A 27152-nucleotide genomic window follows, 5' to 3' on the forward strand; every position below is an offset into this window, starting at 1 on the left:
ATAATTACATTATATTATTTATGTATTGCTTTGTTATATTAACTAACCTCTTTTTTTAAAAAAGCACATTATGCCTTCTAAAAATTGTGAATTGTACTATGTAAATACATTTTAATATTTAATAAAATATATTATGTGTGGAGAACTCATTTTTTAACCTAGAGAATTGAAACCAGTCTTAATTGGACCTTAATCTTTTAACTGTCAGTTCTCACTGTTCTTTTGTATGTAATGCTTTGTTAACTAGGAGAAATATGATAGCTCTACCTGCTATGCTCAACCATCCATTCTTGGCTCTGACTAACATGCAGAAATTTCTCATGCATGAGTCACCCATGACTCTATAATCAGTTTTTGTGATATTTTCTTACGCAACATTGTTTTCCCTGGAGCTCTTGAAAATGTTTCATATTTGCTAGTATAAAACTAACATATTTGATCATATTGCTTTATATGACCCTCCATAATCTGAGTAGTATAGAAATTCTCAATCTTCACTGACTATTAAAACTCTAAACAACTTTTGGAATAAATTAGAGTGAGCGCTTTCTTTTTTCTCAAGGAAATTGAGAACCAGATAATTTAAGTGACTATTTAGAACAATTAGCTAATTTTCTCATATCTCACGATAAAAAGTATGCTATTTGTTTTATAGACTCCAAACATTTTCTCAGACTGATTTACTTTTTTTGAGACTGAAGTTATTCCAATTCTGCTATTCTTCTAACATACCTAGGACTTCCTCTACTTCTGAATGATTTAGAAATGTATAAAGGACATAGAATTCTTTAAAATTAATTCTGGTCTTAATTGTAAATGAAATCAACTAAGTATTGCTCATTAAAAAAAATAAATGTTTATGTTTTTTATTCTTTTCACTTTCCCCCTAATCTTTTATACAGAAAGACCAGGATAATGATGGATTTGTTTTTAAGAAAGATTGGTCATAGAAGTTAAAAAAAAAAAGTGAGGCAATTATTTAATTTACATGAGCTGATTCCAGTTATCTTTCCTAATCTCTCATTTGTCATCTCTTTTTACAGTTTTCTCTGTTGGTGCATAAGACTTTTGAGTGTTTTGAATCTTAAGTGTCTTGGCATGTATTGGAAATTAAGATCTTAGACTGTTAAATTTGATTGGCAGTGTCCACAACAGGCAGTGGGGTAGAATTATCTTCATTTATTCAGCAGGTTAAAATTCAAGCATTTAAGAGCTATCAGTTTTGTCAGTCAAGTAGGAACTTGGCCACATGAGCTCTTTCTGGAAGCACCAGACATACAAATTGTGGGATCTCTTATGAACACACGTTGCCCTCAGTACTTAACCTAGGATGGGATGCAGAAAGAAATGAGCTGGGGTGTCACAGAAATGTTCATCAGACTCTCTACCTTCTGAATGTGAGTAGCCATATAAGAAGACTATCCCTTTTTCAGAACTTATCCACTATCCTGAATTTTAGAACCTAAAAACTGACAATCTTACAATATTGCCTCAAAATCTGCAACTAAAAAGGTTAGTAAACTTAAAGTACATAAAAATCTGGTGAGATCTCTGTGTTGTAAACTCACAGTGATCTAGGTTCTTACTTTCCTTAGTTGGACAAGAGTATTGTTTCCAGAAAATGAATCATTGAGTTTCAAGGGATTTTAGGCTGTCTAGCCAACTCACTAACTCTAGTTTCATTTGGGCCTATCTTTAAACAGCATGAGATCTTGGAGCATTGAAGCATGAACAAAAGTACAAAGCAGAGTTTCTTCTTTTCTTCCACTCTGATGGAAAGAAAAAGTTGAATAGGAAAACTAAGGAACTTCAGAACACTAAGAAAAACACAAGTTGTCTTGGTGTTTATTTCATTTTCAAACCTGTCATCCTTCAGCACTCAAAGACACAGTACCTAATGCCATTTTAATACAGTACAGATGCATTTCTTAGCAAAAAGATATTCTGGTGAATACTTAACAACAAAAAACTTCTAATTTAATATGGAAGACTGAATAATTGAGTTTATCCTTATTCTTTTCTGAAGTTAACTATTGTAATTAATCATTTACTGAAACAATAGTAAAAGTATGAAAGATGTATTACTTTCCTGACATATGTATGTCTACTCATGTGTATTTGTGTATATATGTGTATGCTTAACAGTACTAAAAAGCAAGAAGGAAAGTATATATGAGTGATATTTGGCTTAGTGCAGAGGAGGATGTTGATCTCAGGTCCCACAAAAGAGGTTGCAGCTTAGAAGAAATATATTCACTCTGAGTCTAAATAGCAGCTGATTCAAATGTGTACATGGGCACATGTGCACACACACAGAACCTAATTAGGGGATTAATATGCAAGGTGCAACACGTGACTAAGAGGAATTTCAGAAAAGGTGCAAAGAGAAACCATTTTAGGTATTTTAAGTAGAAAGAGAGTTAATACAGGGAATTATGTGATTACAGAATCATAGGAAGGGATTAAAATTGGGTGGAAGCTGAATATTTTGAAATCTTACCACTAAAATATAGAACTGGCTAGTTAGGCAAGCTCCTTCCTCTGTGGCCAATGTAGATTAGAATATTAAGACACTGGAAAATGTATGCCTGAAAATGCATTTGTGATAAGGGAGTTATATGAAAAAGTCAACAATACTGGGCTATCTTTTTGATACTTGGGAGGCTAAAAAATGGAGCCTGCTTTTGCAAAACTCCAATACTGACAGCTCATGTTAATGGTCAGTTGCCAAGGGAAATGGAATCTATTTCACTTGTGACATTTAAATCTTTGTCAAGTGTATCTAATTGTACTAAACAAGTAATCTCTCAGAACCTTAGTTGAAAGACAAATTGGGATATATAGTTCTTAATTTAGATAAGCACCATGTACATACCTAAAACTTTATTACTAAGAAACAAAGGAAGAACAGATTTTGGAGAACTAACTCCAGAAGGATATAAGAGGCTTCTTCTCCTGAGATATTGAACTAAAGTGGCTCCAAATTCAACCTGGTGAATATGGGGAGTGGGGGTTAGGTGAAAGTTTACATTCTAGACAGCGAGACTCAATACCCATAATGCTGGAAACCACGTTTAATTACACAGGAATGATTGGAGCATTGTTACTTGTAAAAACTGGCCCCAAAGGAAAGACACTAAAGTTATTGATATTTGGAAGCCCTAAGAAAATGGTCAAAGAAAACCCATAATTTCATAATTTCTTGCCACACATAAAGTTTCTAATCACATTTAATGCCTCACACTAAAATAGAAAGAGACTTGCAAAGATATTAATCATTTGTTTCATAACTTTGATATGAGAGAAAGAGACAAAAACAAATAAGCAAACAAAACTAGTCAATAAAATTTGGAGGAAACAGAGACAATAAAGCAAACTCCATAACAGGATGATCAATTTTCTCCTAGATAAAAAATAGTACATAAGAACACAACACAATAAAAAAGAAGCAATTATATAACATGAATGACCTGTTGAGAATTAAAAGCGTGGTATCTAAAATTTCACAATTCTGTATAAGTATTAGAAAATGATGATGGAGGCAGTGTTCCAGAAAGTATAATAGAAAAGCAAGGGAGCAATCAGAGAGAAAAGAAAAGAAATTAGAGGGTTGACTTACAAAGTCCAATATCTGGCTAAGCAGAAATCCAAAAAAAGAAAACATAAAGTATAGGAAATGATCAAAGAAATAACACAAAAATCCCCAAAAGTAAATGACATAATTTGTTATCTCAAAAAGTTAAAATGTTTTACTAAGAGTCTTTTAACAACTAAATTAAGTTGAACTGAGGCACATATCATTAATTTTCACAATAACCAGAGAGAAAAATTATGATGATGATGATAATAATAATGATGACAAAGACATTAATTGTGGTGGGGATGATGATAGAATCTAGGAGAAAGTTTCCATCTACTGAATTAGTAAACGGAGAGACAGCTAGTTCTTTAACAGCCAAATACTGAGCAGCAAATAATTTCTAAACAGGAAATTAGGCACAAATTAGTCAAGTGCAGAGGAAAGTGAACTAAAGATTTCAGACAAAGTCTTTAAAATATCACTAATCCACATATACCTTTTCAGCTCTTAACTCTGAAAGATGCACTATGTTTTACTGCCTCTTACTTTGACTTTCAAGCATCCTTTGGTGAGCAACAGAAACTAGTAGACAAGGTTGTGATTACTCCTTTATAAACATCCTTGGAATGTCACTCTCACAGCTCTACACATTACACAGATCTTTCCAATTGTTGCAGTAAACGAAAGATTGTCCAGTCGCACATGATAATTTCAAATGTGCAGATGTTGTTACTTTGAAAATCAATTTGTAGAAAAAAACTATTGAGGGAAGAAAGGGTGACAGGCAGGTAAACTAGGATTTGTCTGGCTTTGAATATTTGTTAAGCATGTTGCCCAAACTCCTTTAGTTGGTCACTATCAGAGTCTGGAGCCGGATCTATCCATGGGGCTATCCATGGAGTTGTTGATAGGGTCAGCTCAGCTAATAAAAAATAACTACTTTATGATAAGACAGTTTAAACAAAACTAAAAATCCCTTCATCTCTCCAGTGAGTCACCTCCTGTTCCGTCAATGTTATGACCAATGGTAGAAAGTATTGGTTCAACACCTCACTCATAGAAGGCTCTTAATAACTATCTGGTGACTGACTGACTACTGAACTGGATGACTCTAAGTGCTCAAGAGTTGCATGACTGATTATTCGCCAAAATTCTACAGTCTTTCAGGCATAAGTGAAGCATTTAGCAGCGAGTGATTATAAGGACTTCCTAAATAGAAATTGAATCAAAGTATAGAATTAGAGACAAAAGTTTAGTAGAATAAAAGACCGAATTCCTGCCTCTGCCTTTAGATGACCAAACTGTGCATTTTATATGCCACTTGCAGTGTGGTTTGGAGAAGATAGTATACCCAAGAATAGATCTCTGAGATGTCCTATTATGATTCCATTCTATTCTCTCCCTTTTTTAAACTCCAGGTCTTATAAAATGTAAATTGCATTATATCATTGTATCTCGATATAAGTTTCAAGCCTTTTTCCAAGAGAGGACATAGGACTGAGCACAAAGCCTGGGGAAAATTGGGCAGAAATGCACATGCCAACAAGTGGCTGAGAGACTCAGAGGCCAGCTTTATTTCTGAAGCTGGGAGGGAGCCTTTCCATAGACCTTCATGGTATCACAGACATCCAAAGTAGCAGCGAAGTTTTATTTTGAAAAATCAATTTGTGTGTGTGTGTGTGTGTGTGTGTGTGTACCTGTTAATAGGAGCAAGGGTGATAGGCAGGTGAACCGGGATTTGTGGCTTCTGAATACTTATAAAACATGTTGCTGAAACTCCTAGGTGGCATATCAACCATCCTGGGATTACAGCTCAGGATTAATTTAGATTTATGTAGACTCTAAGCTTCCATATCAGTCCAGTGATGCTTAGGAAATGGACGTTTAGGCAGAGCTTTAGACCAGAGAGTTGGACTTAATGCATTTCAGAGGGGATGGGAAGTTCTGGGGTTATTAGGGTCTACACTCCTAATTCCTGTATATGCACTTGATCATTTATGCAGTAGCATGACTCATATCATCACCAGGCACACTGCATGAAATGTTCCCTTGCCCTTCTCCTTGTGCCTCCAGTAAGTAATTCAGATGATCGTACTGAAAGACACCTGAATATTGCACATCAGTGTTCATTTATACACAGACTTCTAAATCCTGGATATTACAGGAGGTTGAATCAGTTTATCCTTATGTGCTCTCATTTTTATTATTGAAATTTAACTGTGTTTAGTTTATTGATACCAAGATGTTTACTTGGAAAAAAAGAAAAACCCATTAAAGCTGTTGTCTCTATGCTTTCTAGTGTTAGTATATGAGATTTATTTTAAATGTCAAGGAACCCATTTGTTGTGAAGATTTTCCTCCAAGCCAAAGTACTGTGAATTATTTAGAGAGTCCTGGCATCCAAAGCAGCTGGTGTCCTCTTTCCATCATTTATAAGTACGTCCATAGATGTAACACCAATTTGATTCTTCATAGTCAGAGAATATAAATTATAGCTAGACATAAAGCCCACACTGAGGCACACAAACTGTAAAAAAGAGAAATTTGAAGACTTAAAAGATAGAAACAAGGAAACGTAGTGCAAATGGAGTTCCTAATTGCTGATTTGGGGCTTTAAGGAAGCTTCGAAAACAGAGTTTATAGCTCTGTGCTACGACTGGTGATAGTGAACTTTACTGTGCTGGTTCTTGACTTTGTACTTCAATCCATAGTCATCTCTTCTTCCTCCATCCCACAGAATTTCGTTTTTTAAGTACATTACATGTTATATCATATATTGTCATGTATTCATAATTTGTGTCTATGCACATTTCTCATCTTCTAAGTTTGTTAATGTGTTCTGTGTGTCCACACTTTTTAGCATGTCAGGCACTGAATAAATGTTGATTGATTGACATCATTGGTTGACACCCAATGTGGCCCATCAGTAATTCTTTCATTTGAGGTAAACAAAATTATGTGGATTTACTGAAAATCTACAATAATGGATTTTCGCTATTTTTCAATATTTTTACCATATTTTTCAATATGGATTTCCACTATTATTTAGTTATGCTTACACTTTATTTCTGAAATGACCAATTATACATTATATGTAGTGAAAATTAATAACTATGCCAATGAAAAAAATGCAAACAATACTGAAAATTTCCCTTCTAATTGTCATTAATGCATCCCCTGTATCTCAATTTAGTTATTTTGTGATGGAAAACTATCTTAACATAGTCTTATTATTTATTGTAGGGCTAAACTTGACTAGGAATTAACACATCTATATTCCAATGCCACTGCCATTACTGTCTTGCTGTTTCCTTGAGCAAATCACTCTAACTTACTCTGAACTCATTTCCACCCTCCATAGATTTAGCAGAGAAGAAAATTTTTAGCTTTTGCATAAGGTTATGTCATATAGATAAAAGGGATAAGACTCTGAAAGAATTTAAAAATGTCAAAATGAGCCTCACTTTATTATGTCCCAAAATAATATGATCATTGCATGATGTTTTTAAAGAATAGACAATTAATTCTCCGAGCAGGGGGAAAAAAAGGCGAAATCGAAGTTTTGATGTGTGTGCGCGAATGGGGGGGTGATCATTCTACTGTAGAAGAAATGGGGTTAACAAACAAGAGTGAGGGAGAACAACAGTCCAAGCCCAACAACTCTGATGTGTCCAGTGAAGATCAAGAAGAAATCCAACAATCAGAAGAGGCTCCATTTTAAAAGTAGGCCGGTTGCCTGCCCCGAGGCTACAGAAGGCGGGACGCCGCAGAGAAGCGATTAATTAGCAAGCAGGGAGGAAAGTGGCTGCCATTCGGTGGAACCCCGCCGGCCAAGCCCGCACTGACCCCCAGGCTGAGTATGGGATTTCAGACGGGGAAGGAAGGGAAGGAAGTGATACAGTCCCATCCCCCACAACGGAAACTCCACCAAGGCAATCAGCGGCCACCATCTTGGAGAGCTGAAGTATCCACTGCCACTCCCTGACAGACTGCAACAATAAAACATGTCTGTGTCACTCAGCCCATCCCCCATACATCGGGGAATCCGCATAAAACCTCTCCTAGGCTTTCTGGGGGAGGGAGTATCAGAGTGAGCCTGCATAAAGACTAGGGGAAAACTAGAGACACCTGACCTTCAACTCCCCCTCCCATCAGCAGCCAAAACGAAACCTGTCTAGCCAGCGCTGGGGGAGGGGCAAGCAGAAAAAAACAAAATGATAGAGTGCTGGGGATCTCAATAGGCAATTGTGGGACCCCGGGGATCCGGGCTGACTGATTCACCCGGCCTTCCCCGCGGCTACAGAAGGCGGGGGGCGCCGCAGAGGAGCGATTAATTAGCAAGCAGGGAGAAGAGTGGCTGCAATTCTGTGGAATCCTGCTGGATGAGCCCGCACTGACCCCCGGGCTGAGTGCGGGATTTCAGAGGGGGAAGGAAGCGGTACAGTTCTATCCCCCACAACGGAAACAAAACAATAGAGTGCCGGGTTCCCAATAGACACCCTCCACACCCAACAAACGGCAGGTCCAGAGTACAGTTTGAACTGCCGAGAGCCATCATTCAGGGGAAATCTGGTCTAGCAGGAGAAACCAAGACTAGCAGGAGAAACAAGGGGACTAGAGGCCAGGCCCTCGCGACTGGGCGGCTGGAAACCGCAGGCCCGCCGGCGACAGTTCACCCACTGCCCGCGTAACTGGGCAATAGGAGAACGCCCGCCCACCGACTACCGACTGCTGGACTGGGTGCCTAGAGATCGCCCGCCCACCGGCAACAGCCGGCCCGCTGCCCGCGCCACTGGGCGGCCGGAGTCCACTCCCCCGCCGCAACCGATCACCCGCCCGCTGCCTGAGATACTGGGCGGCTGGAGACTACCCGCCTGCCTCGACGGGGAGTTGAAACCAAACAGAGACAGTCCAGTCACACAGCCCCATTAGGACACCCCAGCAAGGAGCCTGGGGCCCGTCATAGCAGAGTAGTGACGTCACTGGAGCTCGGCCGTCGGAATTCCTTCCCAGCAGAATCCACGTTAGCAGGCACAGTTTAACAACACAAAGAAGAAACAACAGAGTAATACAGAACCAAAACAAATCTATAGAAGAGAGCAGAAACACAGCAATCAAATAGAGCTAGAAAGTAATGTGGACAACATGAGAAAACAAGGGAAAAAAGGATTACAAACAATGCAGGACAACTTAATTCCACAGGAGGACATAGAAACATCAGAAGCAAGGATAGGGAAAGAACTCAAGGCATACCTAACTCGAATGGAAAGGAATATTAGGGAAGACATGAGACAGCAAGTCCAAGCAATAAAAGTATATTTTGAAAATGAATTAAACAAACAAATTCAAATGGCAAAGAACGAGCTCTACCAGGAGACAGAGATCTTTAAAAAAATCAAACAATAATCCTAGAATTGCAGGAAAATATAAACCAAATTAAAAACTCAAACGAGAATATTACAAACAGACTTGATCAAGTAGAAGTCAGAACATCAGATAATGAAGACAAGGTTTATCAACTTGAAAAGAATATAGTCAACACAGAAAAGATGCTTAAATCCCACGAGCAATCTATTCAAGAGATATGGGATGTCATAAAAAAAACAAATTTGAGGGTCATCGGGATAGAAGGCACAGAGACTCAAACCAAAGGAATGGACAGCATATTAAATGAAATAATTCTAGAAAACTTCCCAGAGATGAAAGATGAAATGGATTGCCAAATCCTGGAAGCCTACAGGATCCCAAACATTCAAAACCATAATAGACCAACTCCAAGACACATAATTATGAAGATAGCCAACGTACAGAACAAGGAGAGAATATTAAAAGCTACGAGAGAAAGGAGGCAGATTACATTCAGGGGTAAACCAATTAGGTTAACGACTGATTTTTCATCACAGACTTTGAAAGCGAGAAGATCCTGGAACAATGTATTTCAAATGCTGAAAAATAATGGATTCCAACCAAGAATACTGTATCCAGCAAAATTAAGCTTCAGATTTGACAATGAAATTAAAATCTTTCATGATAAACAAAAGCTAAAAGAATTCGCAGCAAGAAAACCAGCACTGCAAGGCATTTTGAGCAAAATACTACAAGAAGAGGAATTGAAAAATAGTGCCCAAAACTAACAGCAGGAGGTATCTCAGTAAAGGGGGAGGAAAATAACCAAAAAGTAAAACCAGCCAAACTAAAATAAATAAAGAAAGAAGCATGACTGGAAGTACAAATCATATCTCAATTGTAACCTTAAATGTTAATGGCCTAAATTCACCAATCAAGAGACATAGGCTAGTAACCTGGATCAAAAAAATAAATCCAACAATATGCTGCCTTCAAGAGACTCATATGATAGGAAAAGACATGCACAGGCTGAAGGTAAAAGGTTGGGAAAAATCATACCACTCACATGGCCCTCGGAAGCAAGCAGGAGTGGCCATACTCACATCGAATAAAATCAACTTTAAACCTAAGTTAATCAAGAAGGATAAAGAAGGACACTATATACTGTTAAAAGGAACCATCCACCAACAAGACATAACAATTATCAATTTGTATGCACCAAACAATGGAGCTGCAACATTCATAAAACAAACTCTCCTCAAGTTCAAGAGTCAAATAGACCACAACACAATAATTATGGGTAACTTCAACACACCGCTCTCGCCATTAGACAGATCCTCTAGACAAAAACTGAATAAAGAAACAATAGAACTCAACAGCACAATCAATAACCTAGACTTAACCAACATATATAGAATATATCAACCATCATCAAGTGGATACACGTTCTTCTCAGCAGCACATGGATCCTACTCAAAGATAGACCATATATTATGCCACAAGGCAACTCTTAGTAAGTATAAAGGCGTGGAGATAATACCATGCACCATATCTGATCACAACGGAATGAAATCGGAAATCAATGATAAAAGAAGGAAGGAAAAATCCTACATCACATGGAAAATGAACAATATGTTACTGAATGATCAATGGGTTACAGAAGACATAAAGGAGGAGATGAAAAAATTCTTAGAGACAAATGATAATAGAGACACAACATACCGGAATCTATGGGACACAATGAAAGCAGTTTTAAGAGGGAAATTCATTTCTTGGAGTTCTTTCCTCAAAAAAAGAACCAACAAATAAATGAACTCACACTACACCTCAAAAACCTAGAAAAGGAAGAGCAAAACAACAGCAAATGTAGTAGAAGACAAGAAATAATTAAAATCAGAGCAGAAGTCAACGAAATTGAAACGAAAAAAAAATTGAAAAAATTGATAAAACTAAAAGTTGGTTCTTTGAAAAAATAAATAAGATAGACAGACCCTTAGCCATGCTAACGAAGAGAAGAAGAGAGAGAACTCAAATTACTAACATACGGGATGAAAAAGGCAATATCACAACAGATACTACAGAAATACAGAAGATAATTAGAAAGTATTTCGAAACCCTATATTCCAATAAAATAGAAGATAGTGAAGATATCGATAAATTTCTTAAGGCATATGATCTGCCCAGATTGAGAAAGGAAGACACACACAATTTAAATAGACCAATAACAAAGGAAGAAATAGAAGAAGCTATCAAAAGACTACCAACCAAGAAAAGCCCCGGACCGGATGGGTATACAGCGGAGTTCTACAAAACCTTCAAAGAATTAATACCAATACTTTTCAAGCTATTTCAAGAAATAGAAAAAGAAGGAGCTCTTCCAAATTCATTCTATGAGGCCAACATCACTCTGATCCCAAAACCAGACAAAGACACTTCAAAGAAAGAAAACTACAGACCAATATCTCTAATGAACTTGGATGCAAAAATTCTCAATAAAATTCTGGCGAATCGAATACAAAAACATATCAAAAAACTTGTGCACCATGATCAAGTAGGATTCATCCCTGGGATGCAAGGCTGGTTCAATATACGGAAATCAATAAATGCTATTCACCACATCAATAGACTTAAAGACAAGAACCATATGATCATCTCGATAGATGCAGAAAAAGCATTTGACAAATTACAGCATCCCTTTATGTTCAAAACACTAGAAAAACGAGGGATAACAGGAACTTACCTCAACATTGTAAAAGCTATATATGCTAAACCTCAGGCTAGCATCATCCTAAACGGAGAAAAACTGAAGGCATTCCCTCTAAAATCTGGAACAAGACAGGGATGCCCTCTGTCACCACTTCTATTCAATTTAGTTCTCGAAGTACTAGCCAGAGCAATTAGACAAAAGAAATTAAAGGCATAAAAATAGGAAAAGAAGAAATTAAATTATCGCTATTTGCGGATGACATGATAATATACTTAACAGACCCAAAAGGGTCTACAAAGAAGCTGCTAGAGTTAATAAATGAATTCAGCAAAGTGGCAGGTTATAAAATCAACATGCATAAATCAAAGGCATTCCTGTATATCAGCAACAAAACCTCTGAAATGGAAATAAGGAAAACCACTCCATTCACAATATCCTCAAAGAAAATAAGATACTTGGGAATCAATCTAACAAAAGAGGTGAAAGATTTATACAATGAAAACTACAGAACCCTAAAGAGAGAGATAGAAGAAGATCTCAGAAGATGGAAAAATATACCCTGTTCATGGATAGGCAGAACTAACATCATCAAAATGGCGATATTACCCAAAATTCTCTACAGGTTTAATTCGATGCCAATCAGAATCCCAATGGCATTTCTTGTAGAAATAGATAAAGCAATCATGAAATTCATATGGAAAAACAAAAGACCCAGAATAGCAAAAGCAATTCTAAGAAGGAAATGTGAATCTGGAGGTATAGTGATACCAGAGTTCAAACTGTACTACAAAGCAATAGTAACAAAAACAGCATGGTACTGGTACCAAAACAGGCAGGTGGACCAATGGTACAGAATAGAAGACACAGAGACTAATCCACAAAGTTACAACTATCTTATATTTGATAAAGGGGCTAAAAACATGCAATGGAGGAAGGATAGCATCTTCAACAAATGGTGCTGGGAAAATTGGAAATCCATATGGAACAAAATGAAATTGAATCCCTTTCTCTTGCCATACACAAAAGTTAACTCAAAATGGATCAAGGAGCTAGATATCAAATCAGAGACGCTGCGTCTGATAGAAGAAAAAGTTGGCTCCGATCTACATATAGTGGGGTCGGGCTCCAAATTCCTTAATAGGACACCCATAGCCCAAGAGTTAATAACAAGAATCAACAAATGATTTTTCCTTCTTGCATAAAGACTCTCATCATTGTTCCTATAATGATCTTGAATTTTCGTGCATCCTTTGTTCTTGCATGCCTTCTTTCTCCCACATTAGTGCCTACCTGACATTACCTGAGCTGCTGTTAATATTAACCTGACATATGAGCATGAGTTGCTTTTAGGTAAAGGTTGATGGATTTATCTTCATGGTATCTTCCAAATAAAGTCTAAACTCAGTGTAGACTTCAGAACTGTGTCCTAATGAAATGCTCTCCCCAAACATTTTTCTTCCTCTGAACTTTTGCAGCTTTTTGTATTTACCTCTATGTCTAGCTTTCTTATAGCATCTATTCTTGTTTCACATTACATTTCTTTGCTTTTTTTATTGTTTAGGGAATTTTTTTTTCTTTCCATTATCTCCTGTTTCCTTTTCTGTTAACAAAAGAGTGTGTTCTACTTACTACATTCTTAGGAGTATCTAGGAGATTTTCTTAAACATTAAGTAGTCCAAAAAGAGTGAATTCAGTGAAAATGTTTAGCTGCATTCTTAAATGTGAGTATCAAACAGAACCTTTCATGGAGCTTGGCAAGTTTAAAGAATAAATCCCCTGCAAAGTTACTATTTTGAAGAGTCTCTATGTGTGATTGCAAGGGACAAGTCAACTTACCTGACTAATAAGTGATGGTGAAATTGAAAAATATGTATTGCTAGATGTCAGTAACCAGATATCACAGACACTTGGAGACACAAAATGTTCTGCAAATATAAATATTTGTGTTACATGTTTGACATAAAGAACATATGTTTAAAGTTTATTGAGAGTCTACAAAACATAAAAGGAAAGCTGTAGAATTTAGGCAGGTTTTTAAACCAGACAAGTAAATCCTGACTGTTTAAAACAAAACCTGTATTATACAGTTTTCTTATTATGCAGTTTTCTTAGCCCTTTGTTTAGGGAAAAAATCAAATATGAACAAATATTTTTCAAGGGCTGCTGTTCAGTAAGAAATAAAATAAATATTTTAAGGAGTAAAATATTTTGAGCAGTTCTTCTTCTTATCATCATAATCATTATAACATGAAGGGATCTTTCTTGAGTCAGCATTTCATAGCTAGAGTCCTATGAAGGTCAATAGAGGTGTTTGTGTGTGCACAGTCATGGATAGGCTTTCTCAGCCTTCAGAATATTTTTTATTCACATTTCCCTTTCTATTTGATCCATGTTACCTATATTTTCTTCTTAGATTATTAAAACGAGAAGAAAGTTTTACATTCATCCCCCGGTCCCGTGAAGAGCTTCCAGACAACTTCCCAAAAGAAATTCCTGGGATCTGCTATTTCCTGGAGGTAAGGACTGGTCCAAAGCAGCCAAAGCCTTCTCTTTCTTCATCGAGAATAAAAAAGGTTTCCTACAACATTGGCACCATGTTCCTCCGGGAGACGAGCCTCTGAGACCTGCTGCAGATCAAAGACTCCTTCAAAAAGCACAAGCCCAGAATATGGGTCACTATGGAGAGTGGAAAGAGGTGGTTCCTCTCTCAATGCTTTGCTGAGGACAAGCAGCAGAATTTCTGTATTATGTCAGGCAATAATCCTTGAAAAGCTAGAGGGCGAGGGGAAACCAGATGTGTCCATCCACATGAGTGTTTTTGATCATATATATATATATATATATATATAAATTATGAGTATGGGCCCTTTTAAAAACTAATAAATAGACTCCATGTTTTCTTGTTTGTCATGCATATAGGTATCTTCCCCTATATGTTTGTGCCATTTTTGAGAGCCAGTTTTGAGTATATATTCCTACATTTAGTGAATTGGCAGGTGAGGAATATTTTCTAATTTTCTTTTTCTGAACAGACATTTCATACATATATCATGGTAGTGTGGTAAACTTCCCAGCAGGAAGAATTGTAACTCAGCAAAATATTTTAGGGATATTACCTATTTTTATACATATCTCTTCTTCTAGATAATTACATTTCACATGACATTATTAGATTTTTGGAATCTGCTACTGTATTGATGGTACATTATACTAACCTACTAATCTAATATAGTTTCACTTATCTAGAGAGATTAGTGCTTGGACTGAGAATACATATAACCAAGGATCTCAGATGCTGAGAAAGCATTGTATGTCTGCTTAGTAAATATATCTTCCAGACTTAACTTATGGAGCATGGAGTCCAGAGGAAATGGAATTTATTAGTCGCAGATGTATCTGTAACTAAGATTAAGGTCTTTTGCCATTTTCTAATACATATCAGCTAAAAACAAATGCTTTGTTACATTGGACCCTTTTCAACTTAGCACTTATGTATATGGGTAGTTTTTTCAACATTAATCTGCATTCTAATAAACAGCATCCTACTAAATGATATGTAGGTAACTTCTCTCCCCTTCCTCAGTTGATATTTCCTAAGCTGACTGCTACCCTCAGAAGCACATTCCTGGACACTGGCATTACTGACAAAGAAGTGTCAGAGCATTTTGCCATTTTGCCACGAATGTTGTTTCTTATTGCATAACACAAAGCAAGAAAACCATGTATTTTATGGCTTTGGGATTTTTAAAAAATGTTCTTCTGCAGTTTGCTCAATGTGGTTTTAATTTCATGGAATCATCTTCATGAACATTAAAGTAGGTCTAATCTTTAGAACTCATGATCACCATTGTTACAACAGGTTTCCCTCGCATGTTCTGCTAAAATGAAGACTTGTTCCCAGTAATCAACTTTGCATGAAAATATTATTATAGCACACACTGATATTAGGAGAACAGTGTGTCCAGAGTTTTCCTATTTTGAATCAGCTATGAAACCTAAATTTCTATTGAGGTGAATGAGCTAGAAGCATTTGCTTCCTTGAAACCTTGGAGAGAATGTTTTCTTACTCCAACAGGTGTATTCATTGGTAGATTACGTCTACTGAATGCAATGTATTCTTCTCTGTTCAGGGATTTGGGCTGCATTATGATTCAATTGTGACATAAGGTCTATGTTAACTAATTTCCAATGTAATCTGTGAGACTTAATTAATGTTTTTAAGTTCTCTGTGTCAACAAGAAAACATTTATACGTGTGCCAACTATTTGTTATAACTGTGACCCCTTTTATAATTTGAACTCTGTTCTCACCTGGGGGTCCACAAGAACATTAGTGCAGCACTCTTCATGTGGAGAATCCAAAACACGGACATTGATCTCTCTAAACTCTTGCCTGCCCCATTCTTCCCTGGGCCTAGCTTTCACTTTTAAACCCCTTGGGAGAGAGATTCAAGGTATTCTCATGAGGACAATTCACAAAGGATTGCTTCAAGGGACTGGGATATTAACCCACTTCCTTCACAGGGGACAATGAGCAGTTTACAGCCAGCATGGGCAGAACAGGCTGAAAGCACCTCAGTTCTTGTGGCAATATGAGAAAATGCCTGAGCTGTACTCAGGGGCTTCTTAAAGCCCAGGTGTATAGGAGAGAGCCAAGCTCACTGTCATTTTTGCTTACTCTGTGTGGTAGTTTAGAGCTTATTATGATATATTTCATCAATAAATGTCCTGGTGATAAACAATGTGTTTTGTAACCATAAGGCTGAAAAAGACTTCCAGGAATCACTCAATCTGCTTTTTGTAAAGATTTGTCTAAATGACTATTCTAAACACATGGTTATTCTCTCTGTACTTAAGAATATCTATAGGAAATATCTATATTTTAAAAGCATTCATTGAAAATCAACTCCATTATCTGGGAACTGGTGATAGATAGGGCTCAAGAGAAGAATTTTTGTATATACTCTCAATTTGTCAAAAGAATCACAAACTCTGTATTAGTTTATATGATTTTACATAGAGAAGTAGCCATTTATACTGTCACAAATGTCACATTGAAGAACATGCCAGAGATCTATTATATATTACAGACAGAATGTAAACCACATTTTTCATACTCTATAATCTAAATATATTTTTGGAGATTGTCTGAGGCAAGGTCTAATCTGTTATCATTTGCCAACCTATTACAGTACATTAGACTATTACAGTTACACTGTTACTACATATATTTGCAAGGTACTATGTAAAATGTCTCTTCTTTCTAGCTGTGAAAAAAAGCATTTATTTTTATTCATCCTGCAAAATGCAGTCCACATCCCCTACCTTGGGAAATGTGACTATAACAAGTGATGGCATTTTTTTTGTCTAATATTGTTACAGTAGTCTCATTTACTTACAAACTGTTAGAAGCATCATGCATTTTAGTGTGGCAAATTAAAAGGAGTTTAAGTGATGTCCACTTAGAAGCCAAGTGATCTTAAGTTCATGTAATGCATTTAACTCATTCCAGAAGGAATATTAAAATATAACCTGGCACCCGTAGCTTCCCTGTTTTAATATTTTTAAAAACAGCTGATTTAGAGAAGGCCCTTTTCAACTACCCATCAGTATCAAGGTTTCACACTGGCATTAGTGTGGAGAGAATGGAGAGAATGCCGATCTTTACAAATAAATCAATAATTAAAAGAAATCAAAATCCCCACATATTTACTCAGAACTTACTGCACAGTGTCTGCTTTGTGAACCTTAATAATCAGGTAACATCAGCCATAATAAAAGGGTAATATGGCCTCAGAAACACATCAATTGGGTCTTTTTACTGTGTAACATGACTCAACTTTATAAAATCTGCCTCTATATTCATCTTTTCTGTTATATTTTAAATTATTTTGGGATTCCCTTTTAATACCTTATTATGTGTGAAGTCCAGTGAGCTGTGACCTACTGTGACTCTGAGACAGTTGCTGGTACCTGAGATTGGGGAATGGGTGTATGGATTCAGCACTTCGAATGCTAGTTCTCATAGTCTCACACTTCCTCCTTTCCTCCAGTGACAGTGGTGTCAGGACAGTGTGAAAGTGTATGCCTTTCCAGAATAAAACAAAGCAGAATAAGATGATAACAAACAAGATCTCATTCACAAGTGCAGCAAGACTTTCAAGTTTGTAAATTCCTCCAGAGTGTTCCAACATGCAGCAAAAATAAATTGATAGACAAAAAAACCCGCAGAGAATTTGGAAAACCACAACCATTGTGTTTTGTACAAAATTGTATTGCTGCCAACCAAAATAGTGTGCTGAAGTTGTGAAGTATCAGGAGGAAGCTCAGGATTATGACCATCATTGAATATATTTGTTGCAGGCTCCTTGGGTTCCTGACTTACTGAAGGCAAGTGTTGTGGATGATTAGGGTAGAAAGTAAAAATTCTATAAATAGGTTTCTTCTTGTGCATTTTTTGCAAGACCAAGCCTACCCCTGAGCCTCTCTTACATCATACCATCACGAGAAACAATCTCACCCCCTCAAGCCTGACGGTACCAAACACCATTGTCTCTCCCCACTTTTGAACCTGATGTGACCACAGAAAGAGTTGCTGATGCTTGATTCAGGTAGATGAAGCCACCTGGTGCCAGTAGTAATAATGACTACCCTTTGTCAATATGCTGGGGCACTGCTTACATCTGCAATTTCTCCTCTGCTTTTTCTTCCAGATACAATCTGACTCCAAGCACTTTATGCAGCTTCTCTGAATGTTCCTTTGTCATTAATTATACATGACTCTGAATATGCTTTGGGCAGCACCAGATGCCTCTAGCTAACAAAACATAGAAACTCAACTTCAAGAAGTAAGCCTCATATCATAGCTTAGTTATTTCTATTATTATAGAACTCCAACTACTAAAATTTTGTCATTTCAGAGGATTCTATGGGCGTATCCTGTTAGAAATAGCCCCCAAATCCTGATGCAAGAAGGATTGACTTATTAAAATATAACACAGTCTAGTCCAAATGATGGTTTTATGGGCAGCTTTTGATATGAATATACCTAATCCACAACCAACTGATTTAAAGTGTACATCAATTGTGTTAACGTGGTGAAAAATATTTATTGTTAAATGAGCACATTGAGCCTACCTGTGGGTCAATTTCAGGATCCTTGTGGTGGTGAATGTAAAGCATCCAATGATGTTAAATATACAGATTAACATAATCTTGTCAGAGAATATTGAGATAGTGTGCAAAATTCCTTCCTCACACTTGTTTCAAACAATTGAAACCTAAGTATTAACTGTCCTGAAACTTTTTTTCCCTTTGTTTCTTTTCACACTTCATGAAAGCAAAATTAAACAAATGATATAGTCATTGATATGTTTATAACACAGGAATAATCACAACTAATCTCATGCTGTAAACTAGCTTTATAAAGTAATGAATATTCTTAGTTTGTGTGTATGTGTTTGTTGAATGTAGATGTTACATGATTAAGGAGTAATGCATTTGGGAGGACTTGGGATGGTAGAGACGTCAAGTTTGTGTCTTTTATTTCTAATATGTTATGACCAGATCACAGCTTCAGTCAAGAACTTCATTGCTATTCCATCCTTACTAATAAATGACAAAGTTCAATGGTCCAATTAATCTTCTTGAAGGTATCTGACTGGCTTCACAAGAATTACCTAGGAAGTTTTAGAAATATAAATTACTGGACTTTACCTTCAGAGATTTGGATTCAGTAAGTTTCAGGTAGGGCCTAGGAATCTGCATGTAGAATATCACTCTAGATAATGCTAACGTATAGCCAGATTTGGGAATCGTTGAAGAATATGCAAATAATCTCAATTACTAGGAGTAAACACAAATTGACTGAGATAGCAATATATTATTTCATTTGTCGTTGCTTTGCAAAGTTAAACACTCTGGGCTTCATGCCATTATTTCTTTCACAAATTTTAATTTTAGCTTTGGTTTCAAATTTATAGTCTGTTTCCACACATGAGTCTTCAAACTTATTAGAGATAGACATCAACACTGATAAGCATGAGGGATGAATATTGCTCACTATAGGGCTATCAGGCACACTAGCTATGGCGCAGTTGTCTTAATTATTGCCAGAGCTGTGCAGTACATCACAGTTGCTGATTCTCGCCACCCAGGTGTAAGCTATGAACTTTAGGACACAAAAGCAAATGTTGAAATGACAGCCTATGTCTGAATATTTTAACTTCATTACAAAAAGACATCAACTTACTACTTAATCTCACAATGTACTTTTCACATTGAATTGTACATTCATCTAAAAGTGACTTTCTTAGCAATACCTATAACTATTTTAAAAGCAATAATTTAAGCCATGGTGATGATGCCATATGACACTTGCACTCCTGTGCACTTCGTAGAACCTTTGGGAAAATAAGACACATTTCATATAAGCAATAATACAGCTGGTTTGGACTTTTGACAGATATTCACTGTTCTGTAGTAAAATGAACAGCACACGATGACTCATAAAAAATATTTGAGCAAATGACATGATCAATCTCTCTCAGAAGTTATATATTTGCAAACATGCTATAAAACAATCAGTATATTCCCATCAGATTATTTCTGGTGTATAATTTTAAAAATACCTATCATAATATGATTTCTATTCCTCTCAAAGAGATTTGTATGTTACTTGTAATGTTACCCAAATCTTTGGGTCTTTGTATGTAAAATAATAAGGAGCAAGTTAAGGATGAATGAATATGGGTAGAGCATAGGTTGGAAGAACTGATTGAGAAAGTAGTCTTTAAAAATGTAAATGGGACTTGGGAAAAAATAATTCAAATGTTGATTTGATAAGTCTGGAAAGACTGAAGATAAAAACAGCTCACTATGACTATTCTCTATGATAGCTACACAAATGTTTAAATTATAATAATATTTTAACTTCAGATATTATTGGATGAAGTCATCTGTAGTATAATTAACCAATGTCTAAATGGTCATGTGGTAATATTGAGGAAGCACTAAATCTTACAAATTTCAAATTGAATAATTTATGTTTTTAGTTTTTTTAAATATAATTTAAAGACATGCAGTATTGTCAGTAATAATTAGTCCTTTAATTGTTAAATTCCATCATATAGAACAATGCATTGGGATTGCAATTAAAAGCACTGGTAAACTTACATTACAATGAGCAATGTCTAAACATCAGATAATTATTAGCATATAAACTGAGATTCATCCCCAAACATCTAAATAAATAAGGTTCCTTTGCCTAGCTCAGTAAACTGATCCCTAATCAAGAATCTGAACTTGATTAGAATTAGAATGGTAGATAGGTTTGCTCATTTTTTACCTTTACCTTCCTATTTCCAATGACAAAGCTTAACTTAGCATCCTCTTGCCCATAATTTGGAAAACTGCTCCATCAAAACAAAAAGTTTTGACAATTTCCTTTTGCATGTCAATGAAAGCTTAAATCCTTTATAAGTATTCTTTTCTGTGTTAATAAATAATGAAAAATACTTAATTTGAATTCACTAAATTATATTGAATTTGCCCTTCTACTTAATCCATCTAGTTTCTGATCAGGTCATTCTTAATGTTAGATCTAAGTACTGTTGTTTATTTTTTGAAAGCCAAAAGGAAAAGCAAAATCCAAATGACAAGCCTAAGAAGTAGCTTGTTTTTGATTCTTATAATGCATATATTTTAAAAATGAAAGTTTTAGTTTATATTCAATCTTCCTCTTGGTCTTGTCTCTATTTGGAGATAAAGAAAAGCTTCTGCTAAACAAAATTTTTATTATGGTCTATAAAATGTCATTGTATATAAGTGGGACAGGAAAGAAACAATTGGGATAAAATCATAACTGTACAAAATTGCTTCTTCATATCAACTCACTTTCTGAAGACAGTCCTTATATTTTGCTGCCCGTCAATCATACATCAAATTCAGGAGAAAGGGGTGGATGGTGGAGTGGACTGAGCAGGTGCTTTAGATGAAACTTAGCAAAGAGACTGATTTTTTTTTTCAGAAGGGAGACTCTTAGGAGAGGCATTTTCCTTAATAGACACCTGTGATAATGAAATTCAAATGATTTATTTGATGAGTGGTTACTCTTATTTTTTAAAAAAAAGAAAAAATAAGAAATAAACAAAAAAACCTTCACCAGCTTTTTCAGTCATCTTAAGAGGTACTGCCAACCTCTCTGCAGCTGCACATCTTACTGAAATTGGGATTAGAAACTCACAGAGCTATAAATAATAAATCTCTGAAGGTGGCAAATAGAACCAGTTTAGGTTGCAATGATGAAGGTGTGTGAAAGTGTCAGAACATCTGGATGCAAGGAACAAAGAAGGCTACATACTGGCTTTCCATATGTCACAGAAAGGCCTGATAGAATCAGCACAAAAGAACAGTATTCAGTGTACAAGTGATATTAAACCAAAACATATTTCCCCTTCTATTATATGTTTGGCTGAACTAACATTCAGTGTGAAGACTGTATTTTATGGTTTTTTTCCCTGATATTATAGGAATTATATCTTCTCCCAGTTGGGAAATTTAATCACTAAGTTCAGAAAATATTTTTGTGTCCTGAAACCTATAAAAAAATGGGTGGGGGCGAGATTAAACAAAATTCTATACTCTTCTTCATGCTCTTCTTAGATTGGGCTTTGCCTGCTAACAGAACAAGACAGGTACCCCCAAGACAATCCCTCTTTCCAGGGATGCTACTCCAGAGAGTTTTGAGCTGGGGAGAGAATCACACTACAGCATTTGATGGTGAACCTTGGTAGAGATGAAGATGTACCCTCAGTCTTCCAAATTTAAAAGTTATTAGGCAATTTCTTATCATTTAAACATTTTCCACTCAGCTATAACTAGATAATTTGTGCAATGTTTGTCTAAAATGGAAAATTTTAAAGGGGAAAACAAATCTAAACAATTTTTAATCAGAATTATCAGTGACAAAGATAAACCAGGACAAAGATTCATTGTGCTGAAAAATGTCAATTTACATACAAACTCAGAATTTTAGAGACTTTTGGAAGTTTTCTACATATATCAAGTTCTTCAGCAATAAGAAAGAAATTTGTTTTATTGCTGGGTTCCTTTGGGTTCCATCCTCTGGCGATAATACCTAAATTTGAATTATATTTCATTGATTTTTCTCACCCATATTTTCCATTTGTTACAGAAAAAAAGATCTAAAAGATGTTACAAATAAGACAAATTTAAGAATTGTGGCATTGAGCCATGGTTTGCAAAATTGACAACATTTTTATGCTTTACATATTAAAAAGTTTTAAATAGTATAAGGGTTAAGGGATAACAGTACATAATATAGTATTCAGACCTGTTCACATTATATACAGCAAAGATTTTCAAACTGCCCAGAATAAAATTTCTTTTGAAGTCAGATAATATTCAGATCTTAAATTATTTCCGACCAGCAAAAATCTAGGCATTTTCCTACTAATCAAAGCTTAGTTCCTGGAGCAGTTCTACTGCTGTGTCCCTTTTATTTAGCATTGCTAACTTTCAAGGCTAGCGGGGGAAAATGTGACTTTCTTCTGAGACTGGGGTGATCTGGGTCACTGTATTTGCCTATAAAAATCTTTTTTTTTTTTTTGAGCACTTTAAGCTAAAATCCAAAATGAAGCAATAAATTAGTAGGTTAATTTGCCAACACCATGAAGCTCTTCCTCTAGAGTTTATTGGTATAAGTTACCATATAGAAACCAATAGGCTTGACTTGGACTCTCAGATAAATTGCTTTTATAGTCTTTGACTAAAGAGTATTGTCAAGAAGACATATGATCTCTGATGTAAGATAAACACTAGCCATAAAAAAAAATCTAGATAAACTAAAGAACTCTATAATTACCTAAAATAATTCAGGGGGAATTTTAGAATTTTTTTTTTTTTAATTTTTGCTCCTATGTAAAGATAATTATTATTGGATGGCAGCCAAAACTATTATTCCTATCTTTTTTAATTTGTTTCAAGTATGTCACCAGGCACTTGTAAAATCCATCCCTTTCATTTGTTATGTAACTCAGTGAACTGGAATAATGGGTGCTCATTGCTTTTACTTTTGATCCTTAGAACTCTTCTTTATTCTCCTACCAAAATGCAAATGATTATCTGTCTATGGGAGGTATACTATTTATGAGAATATATGAAATATTTAGTTTAATTCAGTGGATATGCAACAGAGAAAGAAAATGAAGAGAAAATCAAACTTTGTTGACATTAAAAGTATGTCATAGTCCAACCTTGTAATCAAGGATAAAGCTGAAAATATTGATTCTAAATTTTTTAAACCACAGTATTCATACTTAACAAAATGTCACAATGAGGCTCAGCATGTCAAAATTCAGATAAAATTAAGAAACTTAATAAGTATTCTAATCAGAATGAATATTTAAAGGAACAAAAGAGCTTCTCACATTATATATGCCTGTAGAAGCATAAATTCTTTTCTTGCAAAACTTGGTACTATGCCTTCTATCAATATATGCTGTACAATCTAATTAGGCATTAGTATAGGCTTTATGCTAATGAGATACCATGCTAGAATCCAAATATCAAGGTTGGTTGTAACTTGAATGTTAATAGAGTTTGTTATTATTTCTGAATAAGACTCTTAGTAAATACATATTGGTATTTTGTGCAATTAGTGCTTTAAATCTTGTCAGCATCCTTAGCTCCTCTTTATTTCATTTCCTCCCTCCCTTCCTCCATTCTTTCCTTTCTTCTCTCCCTTGCTTCTTTCTCTGTTTCTCTCTAGCTCTTAAAAGGTACATGGCAATAGTATTTTACTATTTGGGCTGGGACCTTCCTTTTCCACTTTCACATATTGAAACCTTTATGGACTTATGAGGAAGGAAGGTAAGGAAGAAAAGGTGAGCACTTGGCAGAGAGCATTTGGGAATAGAAGTGACTAAGAAAATCTGGACCTTAGCTTCAGCAGGTTTGTCAGTTAAGAGAAACATGGGTCTATAAGATTATATGTGTGTTCTTTTTCACTGAATTTAAACACTTTCTCAAGTAGTATGAGGGTCAACTATTTTTTGAGAAATCTCCTATCTTTAGCACCTATAAATGTATTAATTTAGAAAAATTTTCTTATTTTTGAGAAGTAAAATTTTCTTGCTTGGGTATTGTACTGCTAAAGATTGAAATAGAAGACTTTTTCTATTTTTAGGGCAACTATTTTCTGAAAAGTAGTTTCCAATAAGAAGGAAATGCCAGATGCAGCTTGATTTCACTGGCTCTTTAGAGTGAATGGTTGTCCTTTATTTCTTCCTGGATACCCTCTGTAACTCTGCTTGGCAGGGCACCATGTTTTGAGGTGCTTTTTGAGAGTCTCTAAACATTTGTCTTCGATTCTATAAGTCTACTATACTAAAAAAGCAATACTCTGTTGTATAAAAATATTCCACATTTGTTATCTGTGTCTGAGATTTTAGTCTATATTCAGATAGCTGTTTTTGTCCACAATTTTGACCTGTTCATAAGAATTCACAAATTGTCATGTTCTTAGATGTAAAAAGACATAGCTTCAATCATTTTATGATGTATCAAGGGATCAATCATTAACAAATCAATCCAAAGCCATTTATTTTACAGAGCCAGTTAAGTCTGAAATTGAAATATTTTACTTATAAAGGAAAATCATTTTATTTATGAAGGAAAATAAGTCAAAGATCAAATTTAAAAGAGAAATAATGCGGAAGACAAAAGAGTAATTTTAGGAAACTTCTTCCCCTGCAACATTATAATAACTTGAGCAAGTCTTCAATAAGATTTTAAAAGTCTTTAATTCTCCAAATCTAAATTTTTTCATACTTTATGTAATTATATTAATATTATATTCAAATTACTTAACAAGTTTTCTCCATAAATTCATTTGTGTTCATTAATTGAAAATCATATAGGAATATTATGCCTTTTTTCCTTTTTGGAAAAATATACTTCAATAAGTCAAAAACCCTTTGAATTTTGATTCTCATTTCCTATTTATGTACTTCAAAAATCTTTAGCAGATCAAGTAGTCAAAGGAAGGAGTTTGAAAATTTCAGAAAATTAAAAATTTTTTAAAGGGAAATAACACTTATCAATTTATTTATTTCATCCTGACTAATTTATTTAGACATTTTTGGGGAAAGGGCAGCCACCATATAAAAAGCATGTGAAGATGCTTTTTGTCTTCTTCCTGTAATTCTTCTTAAAAATAAAGACTTTGTCTTGAAATTATAGTAATATCAATACTTATTCAAATGAAGAAATATGACTTTCAATACCTTTACCATTTTTATTTACTTAGGGAAATATTTTTAATCATAATTCTAAAAATAGAAGAAATATATATGAGGAAAATGGAAGAAATTAAGGTGAAACTTGAACAACTGTGATCCAAAGTCCCATTTATTTCTCTGTTTTATTGCTTCCTCTGGATGGATATCTAAGGCCCAAATGTGCAAAATCTGCAAGATACTAACTCACCACCTTCAAGAATCTGGAGCAAAAATTAATCCAACTGTGCAGAAATTATTTCACATCATGACAGGTTTAGACCCCTAGGAATGTCAGGTTCAATAGAAAAATGGTCTCCATGGACATAAATTACTTTCTGATTTTGTTTCAATTAGAGTTGAATGAACAGCTATTTCCTTATTTAGAAAAACATAGAGAGTTTTGCCTTGGAAAGGTCTAAAGCTCCTGTAACTACATTATAACATTGGTAATCAAGTAGCAAAACTGTCTCATTATGCTTTTAAAATTTACCAATCAAGTGCATTTCAGAAATAATGCATATCATTCTTCATTTGAAAATCAACCTACCTGAATTCTGACTCTTCAACTGTGAGTAGCCACTTTACAAAACCAAAGGGTCTCATTTCCCAAACAGTTCTTTATATATCAAACTTCTCCTGCTAATTTCAGTGCATAAAATAAACTGCCAATGCGTTTCCATCAAACATTCAGGCACTACATAACAGTAAGTAGGTTTCCCAACTTAATAAAAACACATAGTTATAATGTGCTTGGCCTTCATTAGCTTCCTCTGCATGGGATAGTTTTTATCTAACCAGATACTCGAGTTGTTTTAACATTTTGGCCAATTGGTTTGCTGCAGTTTCACAGGTCTAAATTTTTGGCTTGGCTTGCTATGTAACTAATAATGTACATCTGCTATTTTGCTAACAGATTATACTTGTGAATCATTTCTTTTAACAATCTAGTTATCACAAACTGAAATTATAATCTCATCAAATAATGCCAGGTAAATATACTAATATATATGTAGGGCATGGTTAAATTGCACATATTTTGAAATGTCAAGTTATTTTTTCATTTTTAAAAAAATGAATGCATCTCTTAAACCTGTACCATTAATTTTAAAAAGTTTCATTTGGTGTTTCATATTATATTTTAAAATATTTTCTTTTATCCAGTAGTATGAGTTTAGAGAAATCTTTTCCAATTAAAATGATCAAATATGCCTCATTTCACT

At 35.2% G+C, this 27152-nt stretch overlaps 1 protein-coding gene across 1 annotated transcript in view; it reads left to right on the forward strand.

Annotated features, from left to right (window-relative positions):
- GUCY1A2 (guanylate cyclase 1 soluble subunit alpha 2) overlaps positions 1-23868 on the forward strand; it is a 297421-nt gene extending 273553 nt beyond the window's left edge. Inside the window, exon 8 of the mRNA XM_081278772.1 lies at positions 14047-23868. Within this exon, the coding sequence (XP_081134898.1) occupies positions 14047-14254 (208 nt within the window). The 3' untranslated portion in view covers positions 14255-23868. The remainder of the gene's footprint in view (positions 1-14046) is intronic.
- The last annotated feature ends 3284 nt before the right edge of the window (positions 23869-27152 follow it).

This window comes from Spermophilus citellus (assembly GCF_964194105.1).
Source record: "Spermophilus citellus genome assembly, chromosome: 2".
NCBI lineage: Eukaryota > Metazoa > Chordata > Mammalia > Rodentia > Sciuridae > Spermophilus > Spermophilus citellus.